Genomic DNA, 24,227 nt, shown 5'->3' with positions numbered 1-24,227 from the left:
TACAATGTTATCACAGTGAGAATCACAGTGTGCGGTCAACACTATCAGCTGTCAGGCAGAACAATGGATTTTAAACTCAACATAAAATCATCGTTCGAATGAAAAGCAAACGATGGTAGCATTTAAAAGCAACGATTATCGCTCAAAAGACAGAGTTTGAGCAAATTTTGAGCTATAATTGTTGCGTGTAAATGGAGCTTTAGCCGTGTAAAAGTACATACAATCAGCTGACAAATGAGCAGTTCGTTGGCTGATTGACTAGTGTATGCAAGCAAAAAATGTTCGCTGGCCATCACAGTAACAATCTGTCGTCCTCATACTGTAGATCATCTACCAACATGCTCATTGTCGGTCAGCGCTCATTAGGCTGATTATGTCCCCCGTCTAATGGAAGTCTACTGCAATGATTTTTTTAAAGCAATGCGATTATTCTCATCACAACCTCTAATACTATTGCAGGTTTTTGTCCTACATTCAGCTCTTCCTCCAGTTGGACAGTGGGGTCCCTCAGGGAATGACCATGCAAATGACCCACAAGGTTACCCAACACCTGACCTCCATCAACTACGGGGAAAACGTGAAACTTCTTACAAACATGATCCAGGTAAAGAAATCATCCAACGGGGAATCCGGTAGGGAATATATGGGGCACTGAGTTATGAAGAGCCCTGCAAATGGCAAAGTTCGAGGTAGAAATGCATGCAGGATGCGACTGGTGAGCTACGATTGAAATAACTGATGTAAATCTCATAATTTTGTCCCATACAGTCACATATTGCTGTTAGTAATAAACCGAATGAAGTCGGCCCAGTGGCAGTTCTGGAGTTCTGGACTCAGGTTCTCATAAGCCAGCAGCTTTGGCATCGGGATAAAGGCAGCCTTCACCTTATGGACCAGCTGTGTAAATCGGCATTCAGGCACAAACAGGAGGACTGTCTGCAGAAACTGCTCTACCAGCTGCACAAGGTAACCGCGGCAGTGTATACTGGAGTAGAATTAATGTCAGACTATAGTTTAATAGGATTAAAAAGGTTGTACAGCATTGGAAAAACAGAGCTCTTCTTTTTTTTTTTTCCAAGAGCAGCGCCACACCTGACCATAGGTGGTATCTGGTATTACCGTTCGGCTCTATTAAAGTGAATGGGGCTAAGCTGAAGTACCGTATACAATCTGAGGACAGTTGTGGTGCTGCTTCTGGAGGAAAACAGTTGTGTTTTTCTAATCCTGGACAAGCCCTTTAAATTTCAGTAAGGCGTTTTTCAACTTTTGTCTTTTTTAAGGCCGCTTTCACACAGCCAAGAAAGTCGCAGGAGTTTTGTATGTTGCGAGATGCACAAATCTTGTACGAATATGAAAAGAATTGGGTTATATACATGAGCGATTATTTTTGCACCATGAGGCGGGGAAAAATGAGGCGTGTCCTATTTTTGGGAGTTCCCTCAGAATGCATTGCCCATTGTTACTTGCCGATGCTCTGTCGCGTCTGAAATCCGTGCCGGATCTTTATTGTCAATGAGCCCCTTAGATTCCCTCCCAGTAGTTATAGGTGCCTAAACCCTGCACTCCCACACCCTTTGCCCCTTCTCCAATAAAGTACAAGAAATCCATGCCGGAGGATCGCTACTTCCCTGAAGCGATGGGAGGCTTTTTTGACACACAAACACCTCTTATGCCTCGGGAAACCGCCAGCTGCTGAGTGTGATATCGGGCCGAGTTTCATGGCCTAATATCGTGTTCACCTGTGAGAAATTAGCCTAATGGATATGCCAAAAACTAAAAATTTGTGGAGCCTGACCTCTGGAAACAAGGTGACTTGCTCAATGTTTTGCTTCGCACATTAATTTTTGTGGCGTGTGACCTTTATATACAGGACTAGGCCTCTGCTGAGAGTAGACACTTGGTCCAAGAGATGGAATATAAAGCTCCTGGGCCCCATTGCAGATCTGAAACAGGACCCCCACCTGTTATGTATAGATTATATACCAGTTACTTATGTGATATAGAGACCTTTGAGCCTCCCCAGGTACCATGGCTGGGTATGAAAGACTTCTACCCCTGCACGCTGCAACAACGCTTCTTCATGATCCGTGCGTTTTTGGATTGACGGTATCCCACCAAAACTTGTTTTGTGTTGTAACTAGAGATGAGCGAGCATACTCGCTAAGGCAAACTACTCGAGCGAGTAGTGCCTTATGTGAGTGCCTGCCCGCTCGTCTCTAAAGATTCGGGTGCCGGCAGGGAGAGCAGGGAGGAACGGGGGGGGGGGGGGGGGGGGGGGAAATCTCTCCCCTCTGCTCACTCCCGCAACTCACCGCTCCCCGCCCCCTGCCGGCACCCGAATCTTTAGAGACGAGCGGGCAGGTACTCACATAAGGCACTACTCGCTCGAGTAGTTTGCCTTAGTGAGTATGCTCGCTCATCTCTAGTTGTAACTAATTGATCAAGTCCTTAAACTTAGTAAGTAATTAAAAGCCCTTTTACCCGGAACGATTATCGTTCAAAAGAATCGTTCAAATGAGCTAAAATAAACGTAATCATTCCGTATAATCGCAGCCAATGATCGAACATTGAACAAGAGATCCTTTGCTTTTCGTTCATCCTTCAGTTTACATCGGCATAAAAATCATGGTTGGCTCGCTCACTAATGGTTCAGTTTAATTACCGATTGTTCATCCGTTCTCAGCCACTTATACAGCGAATGTGAACGACTGAACGATTACACATGTGAACGAGCCGACGATCTATCTGGCTGGATAAACAGATTGCCCGAGCGAAGGGAATTTTAACATTGTTCTCTCATTCAAACAAAAATCTGCATATCTAAACGGACTGTATGTTTGACATATAGAAATAAGATGGGTGCACAAAAACCCCAGAACATGTGGAGCACATCCATGCGTGCTTCACTTTTCACTAATCATTGCTATACAATTCTTGAAAGAAAATTACGCTTCCTTCATGGTTTTTTTGCGCATGAGAAAAAAATGAAAAGAAAGCACATAAAACTAGCACACGCAACAGATATAGATGTCACATGAACATAGACATGCATTAAAATCGGTTGGTTTTCATACACTGAAATTGGACACTCTTGTGTGACTAAGGCCTTATTGACATGATGCTTGTTTCATCAGGATGCACTCGGGTATCACTGCGACCGAGGGATCCTCTCCTCATTTGTTGGATGGATCGTGGCAGGAAATGTGACTCCTTCTTTCATAGATTCCAACTACAACCCCTCACAGGTAAGTCTAAAACTAGTTTATACAAGGAGTAAAGGCTGATTTACATGCAACAATTATCGCTCAAAATTCGTCCAAACGACGGCTTTTGAGAAATCATCTTTGCGTATAAATGCGCGCCCATCATGCATTTACCATGTACTGTTCGCTCATCGCTGACTTCAAGCCAGCATAAAATCCATCATCCCTGATAGCAGGGACCATACACTGTAATTCTACACAGAAGCGGTGATAACATTGTTTTAGCTGCTGTCCCACTAACAGACCTCCTGCTGTTATAGGCATACAGCAAAGGGAGCCTCATTTGCATGCAAATGAAGCTAATAAGCTACTAAATAGCTAAGTAGCTACTTAGTAGTTAATGTAGCATACATTTTGCATAAACTACTAAGTAGCTAGTTAGCTACTTAGTAGTTTATTAGCTTCATTTGCATGCAAATGAGGCTCCCTTTGCTGTATGCAGATAACAGCAGGATGTCTGTTATCTGCTTACAGCTCCATTGTGCTCAAAACTGTAATTCAAGCTATCTTTTGAACGATATTTGAGCGATCATGTTTGCGTGTAAATGGGGCTTTAATCTTTATCCTTATCTGGATAAAATGCTGATACACAGATACCATAAATTAAATGACTGCCTAGAATTTGGGAAAATTTAGAAATGCCCAGTTTAAAATTGTCTACATTAATTTGAGCAAATAGACCAATACATATCCAAGCTCCAACCATTGTATGCTGCAGAATATTCGCTCCAAAACAACACCAAACGGGTATTTTATTTAAACTGGTTACATAGCATCGAGCCTGTGAGATCCACCTTCCCACATAGTAATAACAATGATATGATAAGTTCTGTTAACAAAGACATATAAAAGAAAAAATAGACCTCCATGTAAGGACATGCGGTTCCCAAATATAAGGCCCACTAGATAAATCCATAGGGCCCCCCTTCACACAAGCATTGTGTTTTCACGCAAAACGCATAGCCTGAAAAAATCGCGGCAACACAGTTTTGCCGCCATCTAATTCCTCTCGGAATTTGGCGTTCCCTCGTTCATTCACATGGCTGCATCGCGTGAATAGATTCTACAGCAGTGGTCGGCAGAATGGCAACCAGCTGTCTTCTGCAAGGAGCGCCAGAGCAGGTAAACTCCCTCCCCCTCCCTTTTTCTCCGTCTAAACGGGGCAATACTAATGTCTTTGACCGGTGTCACACAGGCATAAGTGTATTTGTGCTGTGTATTTGCGCAGTGGGCGTTGCGGATTTTCAAGCATATGTGTGTGCTGTACTTTTTGCACGCGCCAAAAGATGCGAAGATACAAATGTCCGTTTGTATCTCTTTATAGGAATCGGCTCTGCCCCTGCATAGGCATAGGGGGAAATAACGTTCTTGCCACATGCAGATGTCAGTAGGGGAGCTTACTGTGAAATAGCATGGAGATTTAGCGTTGTCACTTATATTGCTCAGCAATGGCAAAACTAAGAATCTATTCATCCTAAATCCTAATTACAATGGGAAACCAGTTATTTTTTGGGGAACAGGTCAACAGAAAAATATATTTTTCGCCATATAAGCAATGTCTTTCTGCTCACGAGTTTGTAGCAACATAGATAATGCCTAAGTGTTTGTGCGAGCTACAGGGGGCGGACAAAACAATGGTAACATCGCATAAATTGCATGCCTTAAGTTACATGGGATTATAAATCATATTTCAATAAGACATGTAGAGACCAATTTTAATTGGAGGTAATATGACAGAGATGCTGCTGGGCAGAAGTGAACATCTGCCCGAGCAACAAGGGTCAATTGGTCAGGGATTTGAGCCACTCAGCTTCTGTTACCAGCTGGCTCCTAAAACCACCCAGAGCAGGGCAAGAGGTGAAGTAAACACAAATTTGGCGGGAAAGCTCTCAGCTAAGCAGGGGTCAAAACGGCAACTTAGTGCTAATTATTAAAACCCATGTATTTTGTATGGTGTTTCCATATTTTTGACCACCCTCCATATGTCGGCGCATGACTGATCCTCCTCTGATTGATCTGCCATTCAGATCTGGTTTTCATGGACTGTGCTGAATACGGAGTCTTTGTTCGAAGAGGATTCACAGCTACGCCGAGTGTTGGAATATGAACTGCTCAGCAATAAGTCCCTGAGTCCCGACCAGGCTCTGAAGGTATCTGACCGTCCGATCATCTCCCCTTCAAGTTTTTGCTCCGAACCCCGGATGATCTTTTGTACTTCTCGTCTTTTGTCACTTGTATTTTTCAGAAAGCCCAGCAGCAGCTGAAGTTACCCATTGTGCCTTCTGTACAGAGGTTGATGATTTACCGCTGGGCTCACCAAGCCATGGCCACACCAGCAGATCACCCCCTTCTACCCCTGTTTTGGCAGAAGTTTTTCCTCTTATACCTGAACCGACCAGGACCACAATATGGGTATGATCGCTGTACGGATGCACATATAGTATTAAGAGCGTTAAATGTAAATAAAGTTTAAGCAGTGTTTAACTCCTTCACTGCCAAGTACATTTTCATTTTTGTTTTTTCCTCCCGGCTTTCAGAAATCATAACTTTAATTTTCCTTCAACATTGTCATCTGAGGGCTTCTTTTTTGCTGGAGGAGTTGTATTTTTCAATGATACTATTTAATATAGCATATAGTGTGCTAAACAATGCTGCATCACATTGTTGACTCATGTTCAGTCTATGATCTATTAGTACAGATAGTCTCCGACTTGCGAACATTCGAGTTACGAATTTCGCTAGATATGAACTATCTGTCCTGCACAGTATGATGTAATGCTATGGCATTACATCATACTGTGCAGGGGCCGGACAGGCTTCTATCAAGCCTGATAGAAGCCTGTCCGGTCAGATCGCGGTTGCTAGGCAGCTGGGGGCCTTCTGAAAGGCCCTAGGGCTGTCTATGCAGAGCGCCTATCAAGCCGTGCGCTTGATGGGCACTCTGCATAGGCAGCCCTAGGGCCTTTCAGGAGGTCCCCGGCTGCCTAGCAACCACATAGTGCCCGCGATCTCATCGTTGGACGCTGTACGGGCCCCCTGAACGTCCGGTGCAGGCTGTTTCTTACAACGGGCACCCGGCGGCAGCAGTTCCGACGAGCCGCGCTGCTCGTCAGAACTGTTAACACTTTAAATACCGCTGTCAAAGCGGTATTTAAAGTGTTAACAGTTCCGACAAGCGGCGCGGCTCGTCGGAACTGCTGCCGCCGGGTTCCCTCTGTAAGAACAGCCGGCACCCAACGTTGTATGGAGCGGGATCCACCCGCGATCCCCTCCATACAACCATTTGTTCCGACTTGCGAACAAACGGACTTGCAAACAGCTTCCTGGAACGGAACCTGTTCGCAAGTAGGGGACTATCTGTATACCCAAGTCTTTTTCACATGTGCTGCTGCTTAGCCCAATTTCTCCCATTCTGTATGTGCTTTTTTCATTTTTCTTGGCCAGATGTAGGACCTTGTATTTCTCCTTGTTAAATCCCATTCTGTTAGTCACCGCCCACTGTTCAAGCTTTTCTAGATCTTTTTGAATACTCTCTCTCTTCCCTAGTGTTAGCTATCCCTCCTAGCTTTGTGTCGTTGGAAAATTTGATCAGTTTCCTCTCAATTCCCTCCTTCTGATCATTCATAAAAATGTTGAACAACACTAGGCCTAGGACAGAGCCTTGTTGTACTGCAGTGTATTGTATTTCTGCAGACAGGGCTTAATAGACCAACATACATACCAGCATTCATAAAGCCCCAGGCTGCAATTACACCTGAACGACACCTCAAGATCTCATTGTGGGGGGCTGTTCGGAAGACACATGGAGCCTCCCCCCACACACACACACTTTGTCGGCCATTTAAATGCTGCGGTCAGGATTGACAACAGCATATAAATGTTTAATGGCTAAGATTGGCGTTATCTCCAAGTACTGCCATTGCAGCCAGGTGTCAGCTGTCAATGACACCCACCATGTATGGAATTGGCTCGGCTCCTCAGCCCACTCCATTCACCCTCCGCCACCACGAAAGGGTTAAAGAGGCATTCCTATCTGGCATATCCACCATGATTTCACAGTGATCCACAGTGAAAGCAAACTATGCTGTTTTCCTTGGAAGATACAGAAATGGTGTAGTGACGCCTGCTCTGCTATTTCTGTAAGTCTCAATCACATCATTCAGCGGGGCTGGGGACAGTGGGGGCCAGGACTAATGGGGTGCGGGATCCAGAGTGGGTACCTCATCTATCAAACTTTCATGGCATATCCTGTGGATGGGAATAGGAATACCCCTTAATGAATAATTTAAAGACCCAAATTTGCTGTCAGTGAATGGTAATCTTGAGTTACATTCAGAGGCTGAAAACCCATATCAACGTAAGGGAAATTCCCATCTTGTAAAATGATGCTTTTTCACTAGGATGTGCCATCACTTTATGATTGATGGAAGACCCTCACCAATCCTGAGAATAAGGGGGCCAATGCTTTTCATCCTCTTCTACGTTTTACTTAAGGCCCATTTACACGGAATGATGATCGCTCAAAAGACGGCTTTTGAGCGAATTTTGAGCGATAATCGTTGTGTCTAAATGGGCCTTTACACAGCAGTGCTCCAAGCACCTGGCTATGCAGGGAACTGTAGCAAGCCCCATCCTAGGGATATATCATCATTTTATAGGATGGTAGTGCATCTTTAATGGGTATGCTTTAGCCCATTCAATATAGATGGATCAACAATGTAAATGCAAGCATGCTCAGAAAATGCTGGATGTCCAGTTTGCAACTTGTATCTATTCCATCATGGAAAAGGTGTTAGAATATCTAAAAGGTGCACACAAATAAAATTAATATGATGTTTTTCTCTCCTGATTGCCTACAGATTGCCTATTGAGAGCTGTATCGGGAAGAGGTTCTTCACCAGCTCAGCCCACCTACACCTTCTCAAACAGATGAAACGCCGTCTGATGGAAGTGGCAGATTTCCACCATTCAGCCAGCAAAGCACTGAGAGTACTTGTCCCTATGGATGGCTCCCCAGTTTTCTCGGATTCAGGGCACAGCTCACAAGACTGTATGGCTTCTCCAGATCTGCACAAAGAGTTGGTGAAGTAAGTGATGCCAAGTCGATGGTTAGAAAATCCAACATTTCTTGTTCTGGTAACAGTTTGTAATACTTGAATGGGAACTGTGACTGCAAATACCATTCCGAGCTGCTGCACAATGTACGGAGTTGTGTATTCGCAGCCAACAGAAGCTCCATTCATTGGCACAGCGGCTCTGACGAACAACTAATTAGCAGGGGTTCCCAGCAGACCTCTGCCAATCGGCTATTAGTAACCTACACTGTCCTACCGGAAGTATTTGGACACCCCTTTCAGTAGAATGGATCATGTTTTTTTAGCTTGTCAGGTATTAAACAGTGCTACATAAGATGCAGACCCTTGGAGGTGTCAGCCATAGCTTATGATGGGAAATGCACACTATTGGATATATAGGTTGTGCTGCTGCACACAAGCCATGCATCACAAAGGGCAATCCATTCGCCCGTTTACAATGGTGCAAGAAGCGTCGTCATTGGACATTTGAGCAACAGAAAAACGTTCTATGGGGTGACGAATCACATAACTCCATCTGCGGATCAGATGGCCGTACCTGGGTGTGGAGGAGCCTGGGGCACCTTTTGTCTGGTTGTGTTGTGCCAACAGGTAAGTATGGCGGAGGTTCTGTTATAATCTGGTATGTTTTACATGGCATGGTCTCAGTCCATTAGTTGTAGGGACAAGAACCATGAACATGAAGGTGAAGCCTGACATTGTAGCCAATAATGTGCTGCCAACACTGTGGCAATACTCTGGGAATGGTCGGCCATACTTTCAACAAGACAACGCGCCTTGCCACACATCAACACTGTTTTATGTTGGTTTGAGGATAAGGATGTTCCATGATTGGCCCGGCTGCAGAGTCCCGACCTGAACCTGTTGAACATCTTTGGGACAAACTGGAACATCGGGTCAGGAAATATGTACAGCATCGATCTTCTTTTAGAGAACTCGACGGACATTTCCAGGCTGAATGGAGGGAAATACTTGTTGAAGTGTATCAGACGTTGGTAGAAAGTATGTCACGGAGAGTATCTGATGTCACAGTAGCCCCACTAAGTATTAACATATAAAAATAAATACTGCTTTTGATTTTTGCTCAGGTGTCTAATTATATTTGGTAGGATAATGTACACTGAGGATAGCTCATCATTTGATTAGAACAGCAAAACCCTTTAATATATTGCTTTTAAGAAATGTTGTGCGTTTTTGTAGGTTATTTAACGTATTTATTGTTTGGCTGGATGATGACAAGTTGCAGAAAGGAGAAGTATATATTCCATCCCTACCCAAACAGTATGACCCACATCGACTGGCTAAGATCCTGCGAAATGAGCAGGTGAGAAATGATCTCTCTGTGTGTAGAGAAGGCTTTCATCTGGGACTCGTACCATTTGCTAAAATGAACACCATGCCCCTTTGGCTTTTACTTTGGAGATCTTTGCATTTGACCAAAGCTTATTTTGGCTTGTTATCCATATTTCTTCATAGTATTGTAACGAGTCTGCAAACAAAAAGCTGGAGGGGCGCATTTTAAGGGCTGATGCTCTGTAGTTTTAGCAATTTATGGGGATCTCCGCTCACAGACCCCGCCCACCATAAAACCTTGACACATCTATTTGGGTGTTCTGTTTTAGGAGCCGTTCTTTAACTACATTTTATTGTTACATTTAAAGCGATTTTCTGGGTTATTTCTTTTGTATAGTTTTGCGTCCCCCGTGCCTAAAACTATACTAAAAAATATATTGACTGTGGCACTGGAACGTCGCTTCGGTGGTCCAGCGCCACGGCATCTGACAAGGAATGTTACCCATCCAGAACGTCTGGTGACATCCCATGAACTTGTCACATGGGTTTCTAATGTCAAAGCCCCAAGGCAGGTTTACAGGATCTCACTAATGACAACACTCTCTGGCTTCCTATTGGTTGCAGTGGTCACATGGGTACCCAAGCATGTGAGCACTGCCGCCAAAGTAAACATAGAACCGGATCGGCGTCATGTGATTTTTATTTTCTGACATACTTCCTCTTCCCCCCACCGCCACCAATGTTTTTAAATTGAAAAACACCTTTTAAATGACATTTGTGCAAAAAATACAGTGTAAATGGTTAAAAAGTGAAACCTAACGTCCTGCTTTTAACCACATCTTCACTTTTCTCCTAGGACCTCTGGATGGAGTTTATTAACATGGAACGCCTCATATTTGAAATCGAGGAATGTACAAACACATGGAACCAAATTAAGGTAGAGATGGACACAAGTTTGCTGACTCCAGCGGTGACGGTGGACATGCCGTCTCCATCAGCAGGTACTGTTACCCAAGCGGTACCCCCATGTTGCCCAGTGTCACTGGGATTTTCTAGCGCCCAAGTTTAAAGGGAACCTATCATCAGAATTCCCGATCAGAAAATGCCAATAGAGTGTTTACAGTCACGTTTAATAACACGCCACGGAGATATCGTTGTGTACAATAGTCAATTGTTCCTGACGCTAAAAACGTATGTTTAATCTTTGGCGCCTTCTATGCTAATGGCCTGTTTCAAGTAACAGACAGGCCTCTGGAGCCCCGGGTCACCGTCTCATCGCTGTATGGAGGCCTCTTTCTGCAGAACCGCAGCCTCCCCCAACTGCTGATGTCGGCGCTAGTCATGATGAAAGCCCAGGGTTGTGCTGTGTGACTTTCTGACCTCGGCTGTTCATATGCACAGTGGGTGGAGGTGCCTACACATCGACTTCACAGGCACATTGCTCATGTACTGGAAGCTGAGGGTGAGGGATTCTCTCGCCTAGTGGCTCTTGGGCTCTGCACACTGCTCAAGGAGGGACAGAGATCAAGGGCGGAAATGAAACCGTCAAAGCCCATGTACTCAGGATCGGTGGGGGATAACTTTAGGTTTAAGTACATCCCCTTTAAAGGGGTTTTCTGTTATAAGCTGTTGATGGAGTATCCTTAGGATAGGAGGCCATCAATAGTAGATCTATGTGGATCTGCTGTCCAGGATCTAGTGATCAGCTGTTAGCCATGTCGGTATACTCATTCATTGAGCTGATTTCCGCAGGAAGCGGACAGCTATGTTCCCACCGCAGTGGCCAGGCTTGGTATTACAGGCTAAGTTCCCATTGGAAGTGAATGGGAGCTTTGCATGTAATAGCGGGCCACTGTATCTGCTCAGCGCATGAGCGCATTGGCCCGTGAAGAGCTGATCAGCAGAGTTCCTGGGCAGCAGAAGCCACCAATCTACTATTGAAGATCCATCATTAGTCTACAACTGGACAAACCCTTTGAAGTAAAGAGGCATAGTATTAGGTAGGATCCTAAAGACCCCTTTGTGCTACGATTTGGTGGGGTTTGCAGCTCATTGTGCTGAAATATTTCGGTAACTGTTCTTCAATAGTGATAATAACCCGGCTTCCACAGAGTGCACCATTGATTACCTGTGATCAACTCTTGTACCCTTTTCTGCTTACAACCTCATGTTGAGCCCAGAAATGTCACCGTTCTCACATTTATCACATTTGTCTTTGTAGCTGCTAAAGAGAGAATCCTTCAGAACTTGAAGAAGCACCCTGCGTCGTGCCCGGGCATCACCCTGCAGCTCATGAAACCTCCTGTTCCTGTCATTCCAACTTCATGTTATATCAACACCCAGGATGCCATGAAACTTGTGCACAAAGATTTGACTGTTCTGCAGCAACATGCCAAGTAGGGGCCACGGTGTTATAATGACTGCTGACGCATTTCTTTAAAGTGAATTCTCACCATTTTTATAAATAGGTTCTAGAGTTTGTGCTGATTAATTTGTTATTGTTTCTTTGCTGTGGTCGGAGCTTCCTGTTTCTGATACAGAGCTACACATTCTCAGTATAGACTCACATTCAAAAGATAACGTGTTGACTGCTCGCAACCGCCACTAGCTGACTGGACACTAATGGTCCATCTATGCTCATTTGTCTGACAGCCACTGTGCTGAATGGTTCTCTGGCTGCATTTGCAGCTCTATGTCCATCCTGATGACACTGCTAGTTAATACTATGCAGTAGAAACGCGTTGCTGGACATTTTCCTTCTCCTAGTGTGTCTAATATCAGTTTGTAGCTTTCAGCTAAACAATTCACCTAGGTAGATTAACTCCTGATGAGCCATCACCCAGTTGGATTGACACTCAATCTAACCGATAGCTGGATGATGTGTATAGGAAGACGTGTGCTTCATAAGTGCATGATTGGAAATTGAATGCACTTATTTATCTACAGACAAAAATCGATGCTAGATCTATATCGATCTAATATCTATAGGGAGTTCCGTTCTATGTAATCAGAGAATTGAATAGCTATTTATTTAATTCAATTACTCTGCTGATATATGTTTGGAGATAGACATAATTTTCCCCTTGTCACCATAATGAATGGGAATCTAATGTCTATCAAACATTCTATTCAGTGATAGATAACTTCAAAAACATCTATCTACCACTAATATATGTCCTTTATCTTTCTGAATACAAATAGGTGTCTTATAGAATATTATTATCAAGCACCTTTAATTCAAGGGAAATAATAAGTACACAATGCAATGATTAATGTATTTATGGAGATGCGTCACTGACCCAAGGATTCTACATAACCTCTACTTGTGTGGCAGAGGAGAGAATCTTTATAAAAATAGATGCATCTTTCATCATCATAAATACTCATTGCTGAAGAAAACCATGCGCATAAGATCTAATATAACGCATGGTTACTTGGGTGTATATTCAGAAAATTAGGACTTTAGTGTGACTCTAGTTATTGATATAACATCTATATCAATCAACATAATAGCTATATATATTTACCATCAATAATATATATGTATATATTAGACTACATGATATTGTGTCATCTTGATACATAAATTATACAGAGTCACATAAACGGTCTTCCTACTTGGTGCGAGCATAATATTATCGAATACAATATCACGCACATATACACAACTTATATTGTTGTGTTTTTTATTATTCTTGTTTTGTTTGTCACGTATATTGATAATAAAAGTTACGTTTTATTTTATTACCGTATATACCGGCGTATAAGGCGACGGGGCGTATAAGACGACCCCCCAACTGTCACCTTATACGCCGGTATACAGTGGAGAAAAAAAAAATTCATTACTCACCTCTCCCGGCGTTCTGTCGCGCTCCGGCAGGATGTCGCTCGCTCCTCGTCCCCGGCGCAGCGTTGCTTTCTGAATGCGGGGCTTGAAATCCCCGCTTCCAGAAAGCTAATACACACGCCGGCAGCCAGTTACAGCCATTCAATGACATCATTGAATGGCTGTGATTGGCTAAAACACACGTGGCTTCAGCCAATCACAGCCATTCAATGCTGTCATGGCTGCCGGCGTGTGTATTAGCTTTCTGGAAGCGGGGATTTCAAGCCCTGCATTCAGAAAGCAACGCTGCGCCGGGGACGAGGAGCGAGCGACATCCTGCCGGAGCGCGACAGAACGCCGGGGGAGGTGAGTAATGATTTTTTTTTTTACACTTTTTTTTTTTTGAATTACCGGCGTATAAGACGACCCCCGACTGCAGAGCAGATTTTTCGGGGTTCAAAAGTCGTCTTATACGCCGGTATATACGGTAAGTGGTTCTCCACAGTGATAAGAAGAACTTGACTTATTTTATAGCAGACGCCTTTCTTGGGTACAAATGCTTTCTCTCAATACTTAGATATCCACAGGACATGCAGTAGAGCCAAATTATGAAACAGACTGTTGAATACAATAGCAAGCACAAATGCAAGATTGGGAATTCTCCAGTAGATAACAGGAGCAAAATGATGATGGTAATCAAATGATGATGATATCAGATAATGGAGCAGATGGTTGATAGGAACAGAAATGGCAACCTAACAAGCCTAGCCTTAACTCTAGGTCTTCCTAAAGGCCCATTTACATGTAAAGACAATCCTTCAAATGACTGAAAGATTAACAGTTTTTTTTTTTATAACTCTTTTTTATTGGCAATTTTTGTACATAGTAGAAACATAAGTTGACAGTTAGCAGTTTTACATACATCTTGTTTCTCATCTTGACATTTTCTATTTGTTACGCTCTGTTCACAACAATTTGATGCCTTATTTTTTCCCCTTTTATTTATCCCCCCCCCCTCCTCAACTCCCCAAATCTTAATACTTTACTGTGAAAACATAATAAATGCAGTTAACTATTATTTTGTTGAGTTGACCCGCAGGACGCATCATTTTCCTACCGCATTCTGTCATGTGATTTTAAGAATTCCCATTGTTCATGTGGTTTTGCTCGTGGTACCACGCCGTATTGGTGAATTGGTACATGCATTCTTTGATTTCGTTAGAGTCAAGAAACTTTTCTATGAATTCTCTCCATTTTTTGAAAAAGTTCTTTGCATGGGATTCTACACACCTTTCTATCTCTAGCCTTTCCATTTTCAATAGGTATGTTAGCTGTTGTATGACGTCTTTTATTTCTGGTGGTCTGGCTATCAACCAGTTGTTTAGAATACATCTTTTACTTATTAGTAGGATGTTATGGGTCATTTTGGTCCTTCTCGTACTGTCTGGTAATTGGTGGAGTATAAATGTTTGCGGTGTTAAGTGTAGATTCTGTCCCCCCACGTCTTTGGTTAGCTTTTGGATCTCTTCCCAGAATTTCTTGATTTTAGGGCATTGCCAGATTCCATGCAGGAAATCTGAGTGTGCCTGGGAGCATCGTGGGCATGCTTGAATTCTGTCTGGGCCGTTTGGGTTCCGAGGTTTATCAAACCCGTATATTGCTCTATGTATTAATTTAAAGTACGTTTCTCGCCACCGCTCATTTGATGTCGCTTGCCTTACTGCGTTCCAGCTTTTAATTATTCCTTCTGGAATTTCTGGGTCACTTAATTCTTTCACCCATTTTTTAAACAGTCCCATGTCGTTATCCTTCATCGACCCTTCTCTTAATCCGTTGTATAGGCTAGATATTGATTGTTTGCCTGTCTGGTTATTTATCATTCTATCAATTGGGTTAGATATTTTTTCTTTTGAAATGTCTACTAATCTTTCTTTCAGAAAATTTCGCACTTGTGCGAAGGGTAGAAAGTGTGTTGATGGTAGGTTGTATTCCTTACAAAGTTCCTCAAAGGTTCTGTACCTGGGGTTTTCTGGGTGAAGAAGGTGTTGAACTTTTGTGATTCCTCTATGTCTCCATTTTTTAAACATTTTATTTTCCCTCCCTTCTTTAAATTCCGGGTGTTTCCGTATATCCATGTGTTTCGAGATTTTGAATGGTAGACTGAACGATTTGCTGGTTATCTCCCAGGCCGCTATGGTGTCTCTTGCCATTATAGATTGTTTGCATTCCTTAGGGAGGTTAGTGTACGATATGTGTATGAGGGCATTAAAGGGGTTGTCCCGTGATAGCAAGTGGGTCTATACACTTCTGTATGGCCATATTAATGCACTTTGTAATATACATTGTGCATTAAATATGAGCCATACAGAAGTTATTCACTTACCTGCTCCGTTGCTAGCGTCCCCGTCGCCATGGTGCCGTCTAACTTCAGCGTCTAATCGCCCGATTAGACGCGCTTGCGCAGATGGGTCTTTTCCCTTCGGCTCGGCAGCAGCGGCATTCTGGCTCCGCCCCCTTGTACGCGTCACCGCGTAGCTCCGCCCCATGATGTGTGCCGATTCCAGCCTCCTGATTGGTTGGAATCGGCACATGTGACGGGGCTGAGCTACGCGATGACGCGTACAAGGGGGCGGAGCCAGAACGCCGCTGCTGCCGAGCCGAAGAAAAGACCCATCTGCGCAAGCGTGTCTAATCGGGCGATTAGACGCTGAAGTTAGACAGCACCATGGCGACGGGGACGCCAGCAACGGAGCAGGTAAGTGAATAACTTCTGTATGGCTCATAATTAATGCACGATGTATATTACAAAGTGCATTAATATGGCCATACAGAAGTGCTTAACCCCACTTGCTGCCGCGAGACAACCCCTTTAAGGCTCCATGGTTCGAACAGTTCTGTCTCCAGTGCTAGATTTGAATATTCGTTGGATTCTTTCAACCAGTCCAGGGCATGTCTCATAAGACTGGCAACATTGTATAATCTGATGTCAGGGAAATTTAGGCCTCCTCTATTCTTGGGTAACATTAGCTTTTTCAGGGCAATGCGTGGTCTTTTCCGCAACCACACAAAAGCCGTGAATGCTTTGTGTAGTTTCGCCAGATCTCGGCTTTGGAGCAAAAGCGGGATTGTTTGTAGTGGGTATAGGAGTCTTGGGAAACTGATCATTTTTACCAGGTGGCATCTGCCCGAAAGGGAGAGTGGGAGGTTATTCCATCTGTCCAGCTCTTTTATTGTTTTCATTATTATTGGAGGGTAATTTAGAGCATAGAGAGATTCAGGTCTCTTTCCTATATTTATACCTAGGTATTTGATGTGTTTTTGTGCTATCATTACTGGACATCTTTCAAGGTCTTTTTCTTTGATTGAGCCCCGAGGGGATATATCTAGTATTTCGCACTTGGTGGTGTTTATTTTAAAACCCGACATTTTCCCAAAGGTCTCAAGTTGGGCAAGTACTCGTGGTAAGTCTGTTTTTGGTTGGGCTAGGGCTATCAGGATGTCGTCTGCGAATAGCATTGTTTTTACCTCTTTTCCCCGAATTTTTATACCTCTGATTTCTGTATTGTTTTCTAGTAGTCTTGTGGTTCGATTGCCAAATTAAATAGAAGGGGCGATAGGGGGCACCCCTGTCTTGTGCCTTTCTGTAGGGGAAATCTTGGTGATAGAAAACCTGGGGTGTTGATTTGCGCCTGGGGGGAGGAGTATAGTTTCCATAAGTAGTTGTAGAATGGGCCCGTAAACCCCATTTTATCCAATGTTCCCCTCAGCCAGGCCCATGATACATTGTCGAAAGCTTTCTCCGCGTCTATTGTGAGTAGGGCCGGTGAGGGGTGGGCTGTCGGGTGTATTTTAATGTCGTCTAGTATTGTTAGGATCTTTCTTATGTTTGTAATGCCTGAGCGTCCCTTCGTGAATCCTGTTTGCATAGGTGAAAGCATGTGCGGCATGATGTCAGCCAGACGGTTCGCCATAATTTTGGCCATTAATTTTAAGTCAGTGTTTATTAAAGAGATTGGTCTACAGGATTTTGCCTCGGCCGGGTCTTTGCCCGGTTTTGGTAGTAATTTGATGTATGCGGTGTTCATATCTGGGGGAATGTGGCTATCTCGCAAATAGCCGTCGAATCATTTTTCAAGCACTGGGGCGGTTTCGTCTTTTAGTATTTTAAAGAATTCACCCGAGTACCCATCGGGTCCCGGGGCTTTGTTATTTCCTAGACCTCTGATGTTATCTTTAATTTCTGTTTGGGAGATTGGAGAGTTTAACATTGCGCGTTGTTCCTCCGAGAGTTTGGGCCAGATTATATTCGTGACTGAGTTCGCCTGTGAAATTGGTTCCATCTGTCTTTGTGAATAGAGGGTGGAGTAAAATTCGTAAAAAATATGATTGATTTTTTTGGGATGCGTGTGTACTTTTCCGGTTGTATCTTTCAGCCCTGTTATGTTAGTTGTCTGGTACGGCCCTCGTGCTAGGTTTGCATTAGTTTCCCTGCCTTGTTGCCAAATTTAAAGACCTTTGCTTCTTTGCGCGAGTATGCCAGCAATTCTCTCTTATGTAGCCAGGATTCATTTGACTCCTTTGCTATACTCCAATTTTGTTTGTTTTGGTTATTCGGTGTTTCTTGGAATCGTGAGTATGCGCTTCGTAGCTGGTCACTAAATTGTCTGACTTTGTCGTTAATATTTTTTTTAAGTGATGACATGTAAGCAATTATTCTACCTCGTATGACCGCCTTAGCTGCGTCCCAGAATAGTTGGGGGTTATTTGAGTGTATTTCGTTGTCTGTTGTGTACTCGAGCCACCATCCCTTTAACATTGCGCAAAATGTTTCGTCATCTGACATAACGGATGGGAATGGCCACACATAGTCTTCCCCTCTCAGGGTTTCTTCCCGTATTGACATCACCACTGGCGCGTGATCTGAAATCACCATGTCTCCAAAGTGGATTTTGACTATTCTTGGTATTAGGTGTGGTGATATTAGTACATAATCTATTCTGGACCATGAATTATGTGCATGGGAGAAGTGTGTATATTCCCGTCCTTCCGGATTAAGCTCTCTCCATATATCCCTTAATCCCGAGTCGTGTAAAAAGTCTCGCATATTTGATTCGTGGTTGTTGGCCTTTTTATTTTGAGTCTTTTGGGTACGTCTGTCTTCTTCGGTTCTGGTTACGGCATTGAAATCGCCCCCTACCACCTTGTGCTGTCACGTGTCTTCTAATAGCTTACTTGTGAGGTCTGTTAGGAATTGTCTATTGCTTGTGTTGGGGCCGTAGATGTTATATATGTTAAAGTTCTCCGCTCCCAGCTTAGTTTGTAGTATTGAGATCCTCCCTTCTGAGTCATGCCGTTGTTTTTGTACCTTGAGGTTTAGCCCTTTTTTGATGAGAGTCACCACCCGTGCCTTTGACTGTGATGCTGGGGAACCATAGACTTCACCTACCCATAATTTGCGCATGCGGAAATAATCCTCTTCTCTCAAGTGGGTTTCCTGCAGTAATGCTATATCTACTTTTAGGCGTTTTAGATGGCGTAGTATCATTGATCTTTTCTGGGGTGACCTGAGACCTTTGACATTCCAGGATATTATATTCATGACACTTGCGGTTTTAGATTTCTACTATGCGCCTGAGGGTCTACTCGCGGGTAGTTACAAATTTAACTTTTGAACCTTAAACTAAAACTCTATAACAAATTCTTGTTCCCCCTCTCTCAGACCTCCCAGCACCTCTGTGCTATGGTGGGCGAGAGAGCAGGAATTACAATGCAACTTCCTCTAGGATAGAATGTCTAGCATATGCCCCGAGGAAGAACGCATGAGTTGACTTCCTCTCATTCCATTTTGTAAGCAGCATTAGGTGCAGGATCTTACTAGAGACGCAGTATTGCGCCCTCTGGTGTCTTTATCTTACTTTTCTTTGCCCTGCTCCCTTGTGGATTACGATATGGAATTGAGTGGGGCTGTGTGTCCCACTCTGGGTTTACATTATGTATTTCTTCTCCGCTCCAGAGGATGCCAATAGAGTCTATATACTCTTGTCTTATGCTAAGTGTCCATCAGTTTACATGAAAATGTCTTTCTTTCTTTTCTTTTCTTGTTGTCCTCTTGTTTTCTCCTCCCACCCCCCAGTGTCCCTTCCATGTCGTTACATACTCACGGCGCCGTTGACTAGCTTCGTGTAGGCGGGGTTGCCGGTAGGGATCTGCTCTTATTTCGTTGGTCTCATGGTGAGGTCGAGGGGCCCGGGGTGTCTTCTAGCCAGTTGTCGCGTGCGTCTGCGTGTCTGCGGTCTCCTTGTCTTTCTGGTGAATTCCTGTTTCTTTTCAGTCGTAGTTCCTGTTCCGCCCTTTCCGGATCGTGGAAGATTAGCGTGGTGCCGTCAGTGCGGATAACTTTCAGGATAGCTGGATAGATTAACGCAAATTTCTGTTGTTTCTTGTATAGTTCTGTGCATATCGGGGCGAATGCCTTCCTTTTGCGTTGTACTTCTGCCGAGTAGTCAGCAAAGATTAGAAGTTTATGGCCTTCCACCTCCAGTGAGTTGTTCCTGTTTTTGAAGCTTCGCAGAATTTGTGCTTTATCGGTATAGTCCAAGTACTTGACTATGGTGGGTCTCGGACGTGTTTTGGTGCTTGTGGTTTGGGCCGTGGATGATAGTCGTTGGTCTGGTCCTAGGCGATGAGCTCGTTCGATCTTGTATTTTTGTGTTATTCCCAAGATGCTTGGGATTGTGGTCTCGCATAGTTGACGTAAGTCTCTCTGTAGGTAGCTTTCTGGGACTCCGATGATGCGCAGGTTGTTACGCCTGGATCTGTTGTCCAAGTCCTCCAGGCGTTCCCAGAGGTACTTATTATCTCGTGATAGTCTTTCTATGTCTTTGGTAGTTTCACTGTGCTCCATAGTTATTGTTTCCACTTCACTTTCTATCGCATCTAAGCGATTGCCGTGTTGCGTCACTGTTTCTCGGAGCTCTCTTAGTGAACCCGCCACTGTGGCGGCCAAAGTCTCCTGTAGATCTGGTCCGATGAGCTTAGCCACCTCAGTCGCCAGTGTTTTGTAGTCTATAGTCGCTGTGTCGTGTTTGGTCTGGGTCCCTTGGTCTGCTGGTGTTGGAATGTCGGGGCTGGTTGCTCGATGGTGATTTTCTCTGGCGGTGTCTTCTTTTTCCCGCATTGCTTTAGGTGTGTTTTTTGCGGGTGTCTCCAGTTGTTTTCCTTTAGTGCGGCCCATCTTAGCTATAAAGTCCTCCATGCAGCGATGTTGCCGGATGGTTTTGGGGATAGGTAGATCTGAAGATGCACGAGTCTTCTGGAGTGTGGAAGTTTCAGGTTCCGGCGATTTTAAATACTCAGTCCTGGGAGTAAACGTTTCTCAGGATAAGCAGTCCTGAAGATAGTGGTTCTGAGGATAAACAATTCTGAGGCTAGGCGGTTCTGAGGCTAGACGGTTCTGAGGCTAGGCGTTTCTGACGGTGGGCGGTTCTGACGGTGGGCGGTTCTGACGGTGGGTGGTTCTGACGGTAGGCGGTTCTGGGGGTGTGCGCTTCTGGGGTTATGCGGTTCAGAGGGTATGCGGTTCTGAGGATCAGCGGTTCTGAGGATCAGCGGTTCTGGAGGTCGGCGGTTCTGGAGGTCGGCGGTTCTGGAGGTCGGCGGTTCTGGAGGTCGGCAGTTCAGAGGGTATGCGGTTCAGAGGGTATGCGGTTCTGAGGATCAGCGGTTCTGAGGGTCAGCGGTTCTGAGGGTCAGCGGTTCTGCGGGTCAGCGGCTCCGCAGGTCAGCGGTTCTGAGGCAAATTTCGTGTCAGCAGACTTAACCACCCCTTCTCCCTCTGTGTGGGGCACACAACTTGCAGGTGTTATAAATATGCAGGTCTGCTCTCTTGCCTCCTCTATGCCGGAGCTGGACTGCCCTTCTCCCTTGGAGGCTTACTTCTTCCCTCTCTTCTGCTGCCTCTGTTGTCTCTCTCCCCTGATGGGGGGGGGGGCACGTGTCTACTCTCTTCTCCCGCTCGGCTCCCCGCTGTGTCTCCCCGGGTACCTGGCTCCCTGTCTCTGCTTCTCCTCCGGTTTCTGCGTCCGCTGTGGGCTCCCTGCAGGTAGGCGCTGTTGCTTCTCTCCCTCCTTTTGGTCTCGGGCCGCGCGCTCAGCGGAGCTGCCGCGCAGCTGTGTATCTGGTTGCCTTGGTGATCGCCGCTGCTTTCTCCTCACCCTTTCGCTGCTCCGGTGTCCTGGGCAGCTTTAGCAGGGGTCTGGAGCCGGGTGCGGGCAGCGGCTATGTTAGGGGTTTTGTCTGTGGAGCGGAGACGCCGGAGCTCAGCTTCACCGCTGCCTTACTCCATGGGGCCGGAACCGGAAGCAAGAGTAACAGTTTTAAAGATCATTTTCAATAAAGTGTTAATGGACACTAATGTCCATTAACACTTTATCATCTTCATTTGTATGTAAAAGGGTCTCCGCGAGCTGTTTGCAGATCCCAGCATGTGGTCTGAGCTTTGCGCATAGCTCCATTGTTCTTGCAAGGGTTGTCGGCTGAATACAATGTTATCTACGACTCCCATTGAGAACCTTATTATCTCTTTCCGGCTGTACAATGGATTTTAAGCTCACCTTAAAATCCTCGTTCAGCTGAAAAGTGAACGATGGCAGCATTTACACGCAACGATGATTGCTCATTTGCAGTCATTTGACCGAATTTTGAACAATAATTATTGCGTTTAAATGGGCCTTAAGTCTTTCCCTAATCTATCCCTGGCTCCAACCCTAACACCAGGCACCCCTGTCTCTTAGTAACCTTCAGATTTTCAAAATGGAAACCCTATCTGAAAGGCTGACAAACAATAGGAGAGCCTTTAGAACCAAACACAAGAAAGCCAAAGAACAGAGCTGAACAAGAAGCAAGACAAGGCAGATAAAAACAGGGAAAGCAAACAAACTGCAAGGAAAGACTGGACTAGAAATAACTACAGAAACAAACTATAATGACAAGAGACCAAGCTAGGCTAGAAGCAAACACTAGAAGCATGTAAGAAATCACAAGGCTATGCTAGGAACAAAGTACTAGATGCTAACAAGGAATACTGGACTTAAATACAAGGCTTACACTATAACCAGTGACACACTGCAGAAGCCAGGAATATTTAATTATTGTCTAACCAATCAGGAACTCCTCTGCAAGGGAGGCGGAGCTGCATCAGCTGACCTACTCTAATGGATCAGCTGTGAGTCCTTTTCATAAAAACACCCCAAGAACAAACTTAGAAGACCGGAGATAATGATACAGCAGGAGAATTCCTGCCGATCATAACACATAAGCAGTAAATGCGGTGGTGACTGCAGGAAACCAGTATTTCATCTTTTTAATCTGTGTCTGTGCAGTGAATGAAGAAACTAAGCTGTAAAAGATTTTGGACCTAAAAACATGATGATAAAAAGTAGAAATCACTTTAAAGTTTAAATAAATGGCTATCTGACAATCGGGGTCTGTGTGGTGTGGGTCCAGTAACGGAAGGTTGAGATTTATCACACTAATATATAAGTAGCCACATTAGCCCTTGATGAAAAGGTCTAGGATTTGTGAACTCTTGTTTCATTGCAGAACTGCTTCCATGCGAGAGTCCCAACAAGTGGCCTTGGACAGTGAGATGCTCGATACCATTCCAAAACTTTATGTCAATAGAGAGGAGCAGATAGAAATGAAGATGGAGTGCCGGGGGAATCTAAACAAGACGTGCAGCGGACCTGCAGTGGTTACAGTCAAGGTGAGGGATGGTGTCAGTACAGTATCACGGTATCATTACTTCATGCTCCTGCGCTCATGTCAGTTAGTGTATATAGGAGAAGTTGTTGGATGGCATGAAACTTCCTCTGTGTGATTTAACGTTGATAGAAGTAAGTGATGACAATATCAGAGCAAAAGGATCATTTATTGTGGAAAACTGACCCCTGAAGGGAGGCTCTAGTATCCTGTTGTACCGCCTCTAGCTTGGATACAAGATGTGATACGGGCGGGCATGGAGGCTCTAGTATCCTGTTATACCGCCTCTAGCTTGGATATAAGATGTGATACAGGTGGGCATGGAGGCTCCAGTACCCTGTTGTACCAGCTCTAGCTTGGATACAAGATGTGATATGGGCGGTCAGGGAGGCTCTAGTACCCTGTTGTACTGCCTCTAGCTTGGATACAAGATGTGATACAATTGGGCATGGATTCTCTAGTATCCTGTTGGGCCGCCTCTAGCTTGGATACAAGATCTGATACGGGCGGGCATGGAGGCTCTAGTACCCTATTGTACTGCCTCTAGCTTGGATACAAGATGTGATACAGGGGGCATGGAGGCTCTAGTACCCTGTTGTACCACCTCTACCTTAGATACAAGATCTGATACGGCAGGCATGGAGGCTCTAGTACCCTGTTCTACGGCCTCTAGCTTGTATACAAGATGTGATACGGGCGGACATGGAGGCTCTAGTACCTGCTATTCCACCTCTAGCTTGGATACAAGATGTGATATGGGGGGACATGTAATGCTGTAGTGCCCTGTTGTACCACCTCTAGCTTGGATACAAGATGGGATATGGGAGGGCAGGGAGTCACACAGGTTCCGTATGGTATCCTGCGGCATATCCGTCTACATTTGCTGTAACTGAGCCTTTACATCAGTGTTCCTCAGCCTTTTCAGCCTTGAGGCACCCCTGGAAAAACCTTTTTACCGTGGGGCGCCCCTGTCAAAAAAGGGTGTGTGGCTAC

At 44.6% G+C, this 24,227-nt stretch overlaps 1 protein-coding gene across 1 annotated transcript in view; it reads left to right on the top strand.

Annotated features, from left to right (window-relative positions):
* The window catches only part of EPG5 (ectopic P-granules 5 autophagy tethering factor), a 108,725-nt gene that overhangs the window by 43,594 nt on the left and 40,904 nt on the right, over positions 1-24,227 (top strand). The window contains exons 18-27 of the mRNA XM_066602607.1: positions 460-604; positions 769-966; positions 3,135-3,245; positions 5,291-5,413; positions 5,509-5,675; positions 8,123-8,350; positions 9,557-9,680; positions 10,506-10,650; positions 11,871-12,045; positions 23,076-23,238. Coding sequence (XP_066458704.1) covers positions 460-604; positions 769-966; positions 3,135-3,245; positions 5,291-5,413; positions 5,509-5,675; positions 8,123-8,350; positions 9,557-9,680; positions 10,506-10,650; positions 11,871-12,045; positions 23,076-23,238 — 1,579 coding nt within the window. The remainder of the gene's footprint in view (positions 1-459; positions 605-768; positions 967-3,134; positions 3,246-5,290; positions 5,414-5,508; positions 5,676-8,122; positions 8,351-9,556; positions 9,681-10,505; positions 10,651-11,870; positions 12,046-23,075; positions 23,239-24,227) is intronic.

The sequence above is a fragment of the Eleutherodactylus coqui genome, chromosome 5, assembly GCF_035609145.1.
Source record: "Eleutherodactylus coqui strain aEleCoq1 chromosome 5, aEleCoq1.hap1, whole genome shotgun sequence".
In the NCBI taxonomy this organism is placed as follows: domain Eukaryota; kingdom Metazoa; phylum Chordata; class Amphibia; order Anura; family Eleutherodactylidae; genus Eleutherodactylus; species Eleutherodactylus coqui.
This window is presented reverse-complemented; position numbering and strand designations above follow the sequence as displayed.